Below are 12702 nucleotides of genomic sequence, written 5' to 3'. Positions count from 1 at the left end.
CGGACTGTCCCTTTAATTCTGCAGGGGTTACCTTTAAAGAGGACGGGGATTGTTCAGGAAATACATCTCATTTTGCTTTCAGCATTCACACCAAAAGTCAGCTGTCCCGAGTAAATTAATTCAACTTTATTTAAATATTTCAGAAACTAAGTACAGAGAAAAACTGTTTAAATGTCTTAAGAAGAGTTGTAATATTTCTGAGATATTTTAGTGTCGGTGGGGAAACAGGCTCGTCAGTTATTAATGTAAATATCTGAACACAAACAACCATATTAAATCATGGTAGCTGCAGAAAGCTCTCAGAAGTTTTTGCTGTTTCACAGAAACATTAATAACAAGAACCAAACAGATGATCTGAAATCTGATCCAGAAAGTCTTTGAATTGTTTCCGGTCTTTTATTTCATATTTCCTAAACTGTACAGCTTCATCTACTGATGTTTTTATGACAGCTCGGTTTTTAATTTTTTGAAAAGTGCTCTACAGATAAAGATTATTATTGTGTTTCTGCACAGCTGCATGTTTAATGTGAACTAAAATGTGCTCTGAGCTTCTTTCAATGTGACAGCAGCTACAGGAGCCTGCAGGATCAGTTTTAATAACAGAAACGTTTTGTCGAGCTAACATTAAATGGCCCAAACCGGAACGTTCCCGGAATGTTTTCTGAAGGTTAAAGCAGGAATATGCCGGAACACATGAGAGGAAGGTTTTAGTGTTTAGTGAGAAGGTCACTATACAGAATAAAGCCACATGTCCTGCGGATCGCAATATTAAAATCAGAGAGGAAAAATAAAATCTACGTTCCGTTAACAATATAACGATAAAATAACGTAATTATAATTACATATAAACGAAGCTTCTGGAGGCTGAAATCTGAGGAAATCCCTCCGCCGTCTGTTTGCTGTTTCCAGTTAAAATCCGGAGATTACAGCGCCGATTTACAACCGTCAGTCCGCATCCAGAGGAACCAGCAGACACCGACTGCACCTGCTGCTGGAGGCCGGCGGAGAGGCGCCTAAACCCGGCAGAAACCTGCGGCTGCCCCGCGGCTCGCAAACAGCCCGGAAAAAACAGAAAAATGATGAGGTAAAGTCGGGATATTAACGGGAATCCCAGGGATCACCGACACCGTCAAAATGGAAGTATCAACACCAGCACCTCCTTTTTGGGATTTTCAAAATAAAGTACGCTATGTCTGGCATTTCAGTTTAACACGATAGATCTTTATTGTTCCACAACAACGAAACACAGTTGAGCAGCTCTCAATGTGTCAGTTTAAATAACAGAGCAACAGAAATATAAGATATAAAATAACAATCATAGTAGCAACAGCAACATTTAATTAGGTAAACAATATGTACAAATATGAGATCCATATGTGTATTTTGATGACAATGTATCGGACTCAGATTAATTTATTTTAAAATTCGTTTTATTTTCGGCACAGCTTCCGGTCTCCTCGCTCTGACCACCGCGAGCTTCCCTCCTCTGATGGAGCGTCGGGTCAGGTGCGCTTTTAGCGCCGCAGCGGCTTCAGGAATCACTACAGCGCTCGGGAGCCCGCGGTGCATGATGGGAGGTGTAGTGTTTCAACCAGCGGGGCACAGGAGGATGAACATAAGACAGAATCAGAGCCTTAGTGATATCAAAGAATTTCTAATATAGGAAGAAATTCCACTCCCTCGTTACTTCCGGCTTCATTTTGCACTGGACCGCGATCACACCCAGTGGAACTCTGGTGGAACTGCAACCAAATTCGGTACAATGGGGCTGAATAGGGAGTGGAACGGCTTTCCGTAGATCGGCTTTGGTGATATCGGTGCATACATACACATGACGTCACGTGTAACTTATGTGACAATAAACGCTTTTCTGACAATAAGCATAAACAATTATTGAGTGCAGAATCTAAAAAATATAAAGCATGTGCAAATGGCAGATGTGTAGTCTGAAGGTGCAATATTAAAACTATCAGTCTAGTTATAAACAGAAAATGATCATTTGTCCCTGTTACCATTGGTCTCATTAATACATCCCTGTTACTTCTTATGTTGTTTATGCAGAGCCAGCCCTAACATATTTGGGTTTTCTTTATCTATTAACTTTTCTTTCCTCATCTGGACTGCCAGCTCCCCGAACATTTGCCTCCACTGCCTCCACCACGGGCCGGCCCTGTGTGCATCAACTGCTCTCCTTTATTCTCTGCTAGCTGTAGAAAGAACGTCCCCATTAGGGGATAATAAAGTTAACTTAACAGTGTTTTTCCTTTTATCCTTTGTGTCCTGTTGCTCCTAAAATCAAAGAAAATACATTTCAAAGTCACAAAGTAAACATCTTAGGTCCTTTAAAATTCCCAGGCTTGACTCACACACAGAGACCTTGGTTTTAGTGTTAAAATTATCTTTATATGAATTCAACAAGCAGCAGCAAAAGTAGCCTACACTTTGTTTTAGACAGTTAAAACAGTCGGTTTATCTTAGAGGGACTGCGGTGCGTGGACAGGGGACCCAGTAATTAGGAGATGCGCTACTGGTGTGCTGGAGCGCGTTCTCGTGCCAATCCAGCATCTCCCCTGATTGGGAGATGTGCTCCAATCGAGCTGCTATTGAAGGGCGGGTCTTGGTGTGGCCTCCGGTACTTAAACAAGGAGCACTGGCCTCCTCGGATCAGACGCACACAGACACCTGAAGAGAAGAGAAGAGAAGAGAAGAGAAGAGAAGAGAAGAGAAGAGAAGAGAAGAGAAGAGAAGAGAAGAGTCATCTCTGCAGGTGAGAATAATCAGGATCACATTGGGCCTCATTCACCAGTTTTCTGATTTGGGATTTGTCGTTCGGTAAGAACAGAATCTATATGCAAGCAAGTTACAATTTAGAGCAAGTAGCTATACTGTTTTCGTCCTAATTTAAAATGTAATGTTTCTCTCCATTTTGTAATTTTCATTATTTTACCCGCGATTATGTTTTAATAACTACACACTACTGCTCGTTTGTAAAGCACTTTGAATTGCCAATGTGAATGAATTGTTCTAGGCCTATATAAATAAACTTTCTTTGCTTTCAATTCACATCAATCTTGTTAACGGGGAACCTTGCCATCCAATAAGTGATTGATCAAGTTATTAACCGCATCCCATGTATCGGTTTTATTTGTTGCTTAGTGTGCACTGCTGACTCTACTAAACGTGATGTCTCATTTTTCGTTAACCCGTTGCAGCAGGACCTCCACTTTAGAATTACTGAAGTTTTTTAATTATTTTTGGAGTCGAGGCCTCCAGTCTTTGTCATCTTTTGGACATTTCTCTAAGAGTGCAGGTGACACGGCCCTGCCATCTCATGCCCTTTTATGGGAATTAACATGGCATTTATGTTAAATAGGTGCAATGGTCACGACCTTTCAATTTATGAAGATATTGGGATTCATCATTGTAAAAAAACACACCTGCGATTAATTCTGCTGTTTAAGAACACGTCATGAATCAGACTTAGACTTTTCTTAGGAACTTTCTTAAAATATTTAAGAGAAAACTTTAGATATTGGTGAATGAAAGTTTTTAATTTGAGCTCATAATAAGAGTCTGGGTCTGTCCCAGGTTTCTGCCTAAAAGGAAGTTCCTCTCCACTGTTGCACCAAATGCTTGCTCGAAGGGGAATTGTTGTCATGGGTAAATGATAGAATGTGGTCTAGACCTACTCTATCTGTAAAGTCTCTTGGGATAACGGTTATGACTTGACACTATAACTAAAATTTGAATTGAATAATCAGTGAAAATGTAGAGAACTTCAAAACAGGTCAGACAGCTACAGTAAAACTTTAATTAAAACAAATCAGGAATAAAGGTTGCAGCTGTAGCAGGCATCTCACGATCAGTAACGTTGCCACGTTCATATTGAAACGCAACAAATGATATACACATTTAGATGAGCAGACAGAGCATTCAAGTCATAGCCTACAGAACTCTGTCTGGACTGAGTAAGCCCCCACCTTCCCCCATTGCAGCTTTGATGTGTCCCAAAGCTAACACCACAGGAACTTTTGTTCATCAGAGGAGAAATAAAAGTCGCTTTTTACTTAACATAGGTTTCTTGACTGGAGTGTATTTCTAATACAGTAACAAAAGGTGCAGATGTTAAGATTTAGCAAGAACAAGTTTTGCATACCCTGGATGCTAAGCTGCAATGTGATTACATCACATTGCAGCTACTTTAAAAAAAAAACTGGACTCAAGGTTTGATTATAACAAATAATTTGTTCCAGTGAACTATGGAACAGTTTGTTGAAGACTCCAACCTGGGGGACTGGAAGGTGATTGGCTCTGGGGGTTTTGGACAAATCTACAAAGCCAGGCATCATCAGTGGGGCTTTGACGTGGCCATTAAACTGCTTCTTCAGGGCGAGGGGTAAGCGCTTACAAAGAGTTTCCTTTTTATAATTACATAAAGTTGTCTGAATTACTCATAATGCAAACATACACAGGACTGAGAAGGATTTGCTGCATGAGATCAAAATGATGCGTCAAGCCACCAGCCCATATGTTATGGCCGTCCGAGGGGTCTTCAAGGGTCGAACGCCCTCTGGCAGGTCAATACAGCTTGGTGTGGTCATGGAGCTCATGGAGAGAGGATCATTGGCCTCCCTACAGGTAACCAGGGGTGGAACAACTACTCATATATTTAACTTAGAGTAATATCACTGTAAAAATACTCTGCTGCAAGTTGGTAATTAAAAAAAGCATAAGAAGTGAAGTATCAACAAACTGGAAGTTGGAAGTAATTTCATTTTAAAACTATTTCAAATTTAAATGATACATTTGGTGTCTGAATTATGCAGTTTTCATGTTCAAATAGTTATTATTGCAGGAAATGAGAACATTAATATAACAGCATATTCCAAACCTTTGAATGGTAGTGTAGGCTATATGTGTAGCTCACTATCTCCACTATTTGTGGATCTGTAACTCTGGAAACAATCTTACAGGAAGCATTGAGGGGACCTCCACCCTGGCCGCTGGTCTTCAGACTGGCTCACCAAGTGGCTCTGGGTATGAACTTTCTCCACAGTCTGCCCCGTCCCGTGCTCCACCAGGACCTGAAGCCCCAAAACGTGCTGCTGGACGACTCTCTCAATGCCAAGGTGAGTCCCAGGCTTTGAGGGGAGGCCAGGCCTCATGGTTACTGTATACGGTTATAATTAAATATAAACTGTTAGTTTGCACACTATGTAAAATACATTGTAAGCCCACAAGATGGTATTAAGGACTACAAATTGTGGTGGTAGATGGGTCAAACAAACACAGGACTCTCATTCAGGAGACCGGAGTCATGTCCCCATTCTTGCATACATACGTCCCATTCTTGTCAGTTAACCATACATTTTTTAAAGGATGCTAAATCGGTCCACACCTGGGGCATCAAAGAATTATGCCAATAATCCTGACGCTGACGGACACTTTTTGCGTAAGAAATGGAAGCTTTATACATTACCCACTAGGGTTCAATACCCCCAACTTCCACAGGGATGCCATAACGGTGAGATAAAGATCTCTCTGAGGGGGGCCTCCAGATTCTTTGTGTAGGTTAGTCAAGCTGTCATAACAAACATCTCAAACTATGCTAACTTAGCATTAAAAGTGTCATAATTTACCAAATAACTCTTAATTACAACGGTCATGAACATTCATAAAGACTGTTCATGATGTGTTACCAAATAAAGAACCTTCTAATGCTTTCCTCTCTTTGCTAATTCTCTCTGCAGCTTACAGATTTTGGCCTTGCGCGGATTTCCAGAAGCGTCACACTGGGTTCCATGGACGAACCACTAGGAGGGACGGTTAACTACATGCCACCAGAGGCTTTTGATGCATCGTATGAACCTACCAGAGCCTTTGATATCTACAGGTACAAGAGCATCACACCAGCACTTGAATAAAAGTATCATTAACTGGAGACGGGATCACTCCGGGTGCTCGGTCTATCACCGGTTCAGTCTTGACAGGAAGTCGAACTAGCATTGGAATACTCCTTTAACAGGTCAGGGAATTTTTTTCAGATGGTTGATTGAATGTCCTCATTCTCACATGAGCATTCATTTACAGATGATGACAAACCCTATCAATCAACCAGGGTGACCGTTATGATGGATAAAATCCTGACATGAAAATCTCTTGGCTTTCAGTTATGGGATACTCCTTTGGTCTAGTGTCACAGGGAAACAACCATATGAACGTAAGTGACTATCAATGCTCAAAATCTTCTACCTTTTTATCTTAGTTTTACTCGAGTCTTGGACACATGGTGCAAGAATGGCAGGACTTTATAAGTGTTAGTTTTATTGGCTCTGAGCTGTAGAGTAATGGCTTGTAAAACAAAGTCACATGGACTAAAGCAGAACTATTTAATGAGCCAAACACCCGCTTTTTTTTCAGCTGGGTCAAACATTGGGAGAGTTAGCATAGAGTAGCATTATCAGCTGAATAGCTTAGCGCAGGAGCTAATGCATCCAGTGATGTATCTCGTAAATGACCCCACTAGCAATGCCCGAAATGATACCAAACTTCTACACTAGTACAAATAGGTTATGCACTCATAAAGCGATGGATTAGAAAGTTTGTAAGTACACCAGAAGTTTATGTAAATAACACTGGCTGCTGGCCTCTGGCTTCTGGTCTCTGCTGCTGCTGCTGCTGTTGTTGCTGCTGCCGGCAGTTAGACGAGTGCTTAGGGCCGTCTACAAATTACAACACTGAAAAGAGATGCAACAAAATATTTATTAATTTAATGATTAAATAAGGTAATGTCTCCAAACTTGCTTCATTTATAACTTGTATCCTGCTAGTTATACTACAGCACTTTAAAAAAAAGTTAAATTAATAAATATTTTTGTTGGATCTCTTTTTGGTGTTGTAATTTGTAGACGGCCCTAAGCACTCTTACTGCCCGCTAGGTGGCAGCAGAGACGAGAAGCCAACAGGCAAGTGTTATTTACATACACTTCTGGTGTTCTTACAAACTTTCCAATCCATCGTTTTGAGTGCATAACCTATTTGTACTAGTGTAGAAGTTTGGTATCATTTCAGGCATTATTAGTGGGGTCATTTACGAGATTCATCACTGGATCCATTAGCCCCTGCGCTAAGCTATTCAGCTGATAACGCTACTCTAGCTAACTCTCCCAATGTTCGACCCAGGTGAAAAAAGCTTCGCGGGGGAGGGGGTGTTTGGCTCGAGGTCATGGTGCAAAGGACCCTAGGGTGAAATTGCTCCGACCAATCACTTTAATTGCAATTGCAAATTTGGAATTGTTGCAGCTCTACTCAGTGAAATTTACAACAGCAGGTGGCATTTAGCAGGATTTAACCTGAACCTTTACATAAGCATCAGTCCAGATGTCTATTCAGGTATTACCAAGGTCTCATTTAACCTCAAGGCCACTCTGACAGCCTTTTTTAATTCTTCCTCCAATGTAGATGCAGAGACCAAAATTGTGATGAGACGCGTCCTACTGGGAGACCGCCCAAAGCTGGCTGATATCAAGGGTGATGCTGCCGGGTTGACAGGACTGATGAAGAGATGCTGGGATCATAAACCTGAACAAAGGCCCAAAGCCCTTGGTGAGAAAACTACTTAATTTACCTCTGAAACAGAAAAATTGCTTGTGATGCCGGGCTCTAACGTTACATTCTTTACTCTATGTTGTGCACAACAGAGTGTACAACTGATACTGAAAAACTGTTCAAGATGCACAAACATGTACTCAATGACGCTGTCCATGAAGTGCTGAAGAAACTGGTGAGGAACAAATCTCTTCATAAACACTCAAGTCACACTGAGACACTAACATTTTGACACAATGCAGCAAATGTTTATTTTGTGTAACTGGCTCTCTTTCCAGGACCAAAGGATAGGAAAAAGCATGGCAGTGGACCCTATCAGGTATGAACCTACAACAAGAGTTCAACAAAATAATAATGTAGACAATAACCTATAAACCAAATACACATAGCCTCTTATTTTAACATTTACAGTGCAGTACATTTACTAGAACAGTATTTTTACGGTGTGGTAGTAGTACTTTTACTGTAGTAAAGGATCTGAATACTTCCACCACTGGAAACTCTGCATCATGTCTAACAGCATTTAGGACTCATGTTGGATAGAAAATCATTCTGACTGTTTCTTCCTCCAGTGTGCAGAGGAGTGATCTGATGACATGTAAGTGTTAGTTTCTCTTTAAATACACAGGTGATTCATTAGTACATTACTGACTACATGAGTCATTATTAATCTTTATATAAATGAACATCAGCACACAAGCATCATTATTAAACTTTATATAAATGAACATCAGCACAGAATAAAACCTTCAGATGTGTCTGATAAACTGCTGCTGTGTTTTGGGTAACACTTCATAATAACCATCGCCCAGGGTGTAGCTTTGGTTTGAGAAGTGTTTAAAATGGGGGGCCCATCACTGAGATGAATAAAACAATATCAACAAAATTTGAAAGGGGGGAGGGTTAAAAGTTATTTTCTTTCAACTGACAAAATAATAAATGTTTACCAATTACTAGTTATGCTATAATTTATTTTAACAGGCCATTGTTGCTCAGATCATACTTACAAATTAATTGTAAATGATAAATTGTTAATAAACCATCAATTAACATTATTTGGATGATTATAAAGTTGTATCTGATTATAACTTAATGGTTAAAGAGTTTGTTAAGCTATAATCTATAAACATTGTTAATGCTTTATGAACCACTTATTAATCAACTGCTGCTGTGTTGTCTTGTTCTCTCCGTCAGATTCCCATGGACTCAGTTTGGACACAAACCCACTCACAGTGGACACAAACACAGTGAACGGATACCTCAAACTGTCTAACAGGATGGTGACATGTGTGAAGGAGAAGCAGCCATATCCTGATCATCCAGAGAGGTTTGACAGCTGTCGTCAGCTGCTGTGTAGAGATGGTCTGACTGGTCGCTGTTACTGGGAGGTTGAGAGGAGAGGAGGGGTTTCTATAGCAGTGAGTTACAGAGGAATCAAGAGGAGAGGAGGCAGTGGTGACTCTTGGTTTGGAAATAATGATCAGTCCTGGAGTCTGAACTGCACTGATGATGGTTACTCTGTCATGCACAATCACAGAAGAACATCAATCTCCTCCTCCATCTCTGATAGAGTAGGAGTGTATGTGGATCATCCTGCTGGCTCTCTGTCCTTCTACACAGTCTCCTCTGACTCACTGATCAACCTCCACACCTACAACACCACATTCACTGAGCCTCTTTATCCTGGGTTTGGGTTCTGGTTCTCTGGTTCCTCGGTGTCTCTGGGTTCTGTGTAGAAAAACTTCCTGTCCTGTGGTTTAAATGTTGGTGGAGGACGAGGCTTCACTTTGGTTAACTTTTGTCTCACTGATTGTCTTTAATGTCAAATGTTTTTCTTTTAGTAATGTTGAAATGATCTCCTCAGGGATGAAAACTAGTTGTGTATAAACTGACTTTGAGCACTTTAATCATGTATTATTGGAGCAGCTTCAGCTGATTTATTTCCATTAAGTTTTTAAAGATTAAACTCATGTTTACATGAGTTTGTTTTAACAAATGTAAATTGAAATTCAAATAAAGAGGTTTCCTTGACAATTAAGTGGTATTTCTTTTCCATTTGAGCATGTTTAATGCCTCTCGTAAATAGAATCAAGTAATCTTATTTCCATAACCAGTGTAGAGTAGAATGGTCTGTCAAAATGTAATGCAGTCCTATCAGTGCCTAACAGTTAAAGTGGAAAGCAGGAGAATGTTTGTGTATACATAGTCACTAGGCACACAATCAAAATATTGGCTGCATGATTCATCCTTAAACTGAAAACTCAAGTGTCTAGTTTAATTAGGGTGCTTGGATCTGTGGGGCGTGAGTGCAGCAGTTCAGAGTGTCCAGGGTCAGATGGATCGTTGAGTATGCAAGAGCTATAAAGATCATCCAAGGAGGGGAGAGGGCAGTCAATGATGTTCTGGCCGGTGGTGATGACCCTCTGGAGCGCTTTCCTATTTGCTGCTGTGCAGTTTCAAAACTACATACAGATGCAGATGTCAGTATACTTGTATTGCATGCTCAGTATGTCTTTTGTATAAACATGTCTGTAATCTCACATGTACCTTTCTGCTAACTTCACTGTGATAAATTATCTGGTTAAAATAATGATTGCAAAGATGGTTGTTGCTTCTGTATAAAATACACTTTACATTTTGTTTCCAAGAGACAATAACTCATGATTTCTTATTACAACAGAGGGGGAAGAAAAAGTAATACCACAGTGTATAAATACTGTTACATCCTGCTACACCCTGCAGTGACCTACTACTGCCTACTGCCATGAACTACAACTACTATTTCTGGTCAATTTTCCTTTATCGTTATTGTGACTATTATTGCCACTGTTCATCACACCCCCAACTGGCATCGTCAGACACCGCCTACCAAGAGCCTGGGTCTGTCCCTGGTTTCTCCCTAAAAGGAAGTTTTTCTCATCACCGAGGTATCTTCCTAAAAGGAGTTTTTCCTTGCCACTGTCGCACTAAATGCTTGCTCTTGGGGGAATTACTGAAATTGTTGGGTCTTTGTAAATTAAAGAGTGTGGTCTAGACCTGCTCATATCTGTAAAGTATCCTGAGATAACTCTTGTTAGGATTTGATACTATGAATAAAATTGAATTGTTAAATTTAGTTGAGTAAGTAGATCCGTCCTCGATTAAAGAAATTCTTAGCCGACTATTACTCGTATGATTTTGTCGACTATTGAGTCGATTTAATGGACAGATCTGTAAAACTGAGTTTCTACACAAAGAATCATGTAAAAGCTCCTCTTTGAATCTCTTTTTCTTTTACCAGAGATGTGCTCACAAGTTTCTTTAAAATAAATGCTGAGGCATAAAAAAACAAATTACTATCAACTGAATCAATACTACCTAAATCAACTAAATAAATCTTAGTCGACTAAGACCGAAATGACAGATTAGTCACCTGGGGTCTCATTTATAAAACTGTGCATAGGATCCTTACTATAAGTTTACGTACGCCCAAAAGCCCAAAATGGCGTACGCCATAGCTGTAAAAAGAATTCCCCCATTAGGGGATAATTTTTTTTCGATTGCTAAACGACAGTGAGCACAACTGGAGTATGTTGCCTTGTGGATTATTGGAGATTAAAGGCAGGCAAACAGCCCACATTTTCATCTTTGTGGATGAGGCGGGTTTCAACTTGGCCAAAACACGGCGACGAGGAAGGAATGGGATTGGGGAGAGAGCCACAGTGGATGTCCCAGGCCAGAGGGGTGCCAACATCACAATGTGCGCAGCAATATCCATTGATGGACTGCTGTTACAAAAACCACTAATTGGGCCATACAACACTGTGCGTCTCCTTGCATTCCTGCATGATCTCTATGAAAGGGTTGTGCTAGTTAAGGAAAGGGATGTGTAGGATTATTTTGTTAAGAGTATAGTATAAAGCCTCAGATTTCATGACCTGACATGTCTCTCTCTGTTCTTCTGGGCCACAAGGAAGCCATCTGGTCTTGGAAAGTGATACGACTTATTAAAATGAAGATGCAGCAGTTGCTAATAATAATAAAAAATAAATAATTAAAACTTGAACCAAACGGAGGATTCCTTTCCCAGATGAACAGGGTGAGACAACAATGTTCAGTGTTTTGCAAGCGTGATTTGTGACACAGAGTATGAAAATGACCTGGCTCTCAGGAAACTCCTTAGTTTGTAGGAGATTAAAAACATACAGGTGTTCGGACCCAACTATAGCGACTTGTCTCTATTGAGCTGAGAATGAGAGAACTCAGGGTCATGTTTTCATACGGTGTGTTACATATCGTTAAGGAGCCGGCTGCAGCCAGAAGACCGGGACTACGTCCAACTGATAACAGCACCATGGATGAAGCAGAGAAAATGGATAAAAAGTGAGGGTTCTGGGTTAGCTGGCATCAGATGCTGGGGGAAAGTCTGTGTGTTTTCTAGGTTTTAGTGATAGGCTGTTTTATCTTGAAGTAATCTGATCCTTGTGCACAAGTTTATTGTATTCTGCAATATCATTCACTAAAGCTTGTTATTAACTTTAACTGGACAAATCTTGAGTCTTATTTTGAATCTTGAGTCTATTTCTCTGATCTACCAGTAAACGAACACTATTCAGTGACCATAGAATTGGAGTCAGATTAAGTCTGGCCTTTTTAGGGCCAGACCGGTCATCGGTCACATTTTAGACTATAAACCTACAGATGCAGAGAGAAGAAATCAGCCAACATTTATAATTGTATGGGACAATGTGGCATTTCACCACTCCCGTGCTTTCACCGAGTGGTTTGCAGCCCATATCAGAATGGTGTCACTTTTCCTCCAACCTTACTCTCCATTCCTCAACCCCATAGAGGAATTATTTTCCTCATGGAGGTGGAAGGTTTATGACCACCATCCACATAATCAAATGTCCCTCCTGGAAGCAATGAATGCTGGATGCCTGGACATATCAGAAGAAGATTGTCAGGGATGGATCAGGCATGCCAGAAGATTCTTTCCTAGGTGTAATTGCCCTACATGTTATAAGATGTGATGTGGATGAGAACCTGTGGCCAAATGCAGAAAACCAAGTAGATTATCATTCCTATTGTATCTGTATCAGTGGTTGGTGTGTA

General features: G+C 40.4%; 2 protein-coding genes across 2 annotated transcripts in view; one reads left to right on the top strand and one right to left on the bottom strand.

Annotated features, from left to right (window-relative positions):
- LOC120561285 (echinoderm microtubule-associated protein-like 6) overlaps positions 1 to 1142 on the bottom strand; it is a 48500-nt gene extending 47358 nt beyond the window's left edge. The window contains exon 1 of the mRNA XM_039804339.1: positions 1 to 1142. This exon is cut by the window's left edge and continues 558 nt beyond it. The gene's annotated coding sequence lies outside the window, so the exon portion shown is untranslated.
- A 1555-nt stretch (positions 1143 to 2697) lies between these two features.
- LOC120566031 (receptor-interacting serine/threonine-protein kinase 4-like) lies at positions 2698 to 9646 on the top strand. The gene is made up of 11 exons (XM_039812236.1): positions 2698 to 2767; positions 4254 to 4396; positions 4473 to 4638; positions 4974 to 5129; positions 5751 to 5893; positions 6171 to 6220; positions 7462 to 7605; positions 7701 to 7783; positions 7887 to 7927; positions 8181 to 8206; positions 8803 to 9646. The coding sequence occupies exons 2-11, from the start codon at positions 4260 to 4262 to the stop codon at positions 9342 to 9344; spliced, it is 1488 nt and encodes a 495-aa protein (XP_039668170.1). The 5' UTR covers positions 2698 to 2767; positions 4254 to 4259; the 3' UTR covers positions 9345 to 9646.
- Positions 9647 to 12702: the final 3056 nt, after the last annotated feature.

This window comes from Perca fluviatilis, chromosome 1 (genome assembly GCF_010015445.1).
Source record: "Perca fluviatilis chromosome 1, GENO_Pfluv_1.0, whole genome shotgun sequence".
In the NCBI taxonomy this organism is placed as follows: Eukaryota; Metazoa; Chordata; class Actinopteri; order Perciformes; family Percidae; genus Perca; species Perca fluviatilis.
The sequence above is the reverse complement of the archived record's forward strand: the minus strand, read 5'-3'. Positions and strand labels throughout refer to the sequence as shown.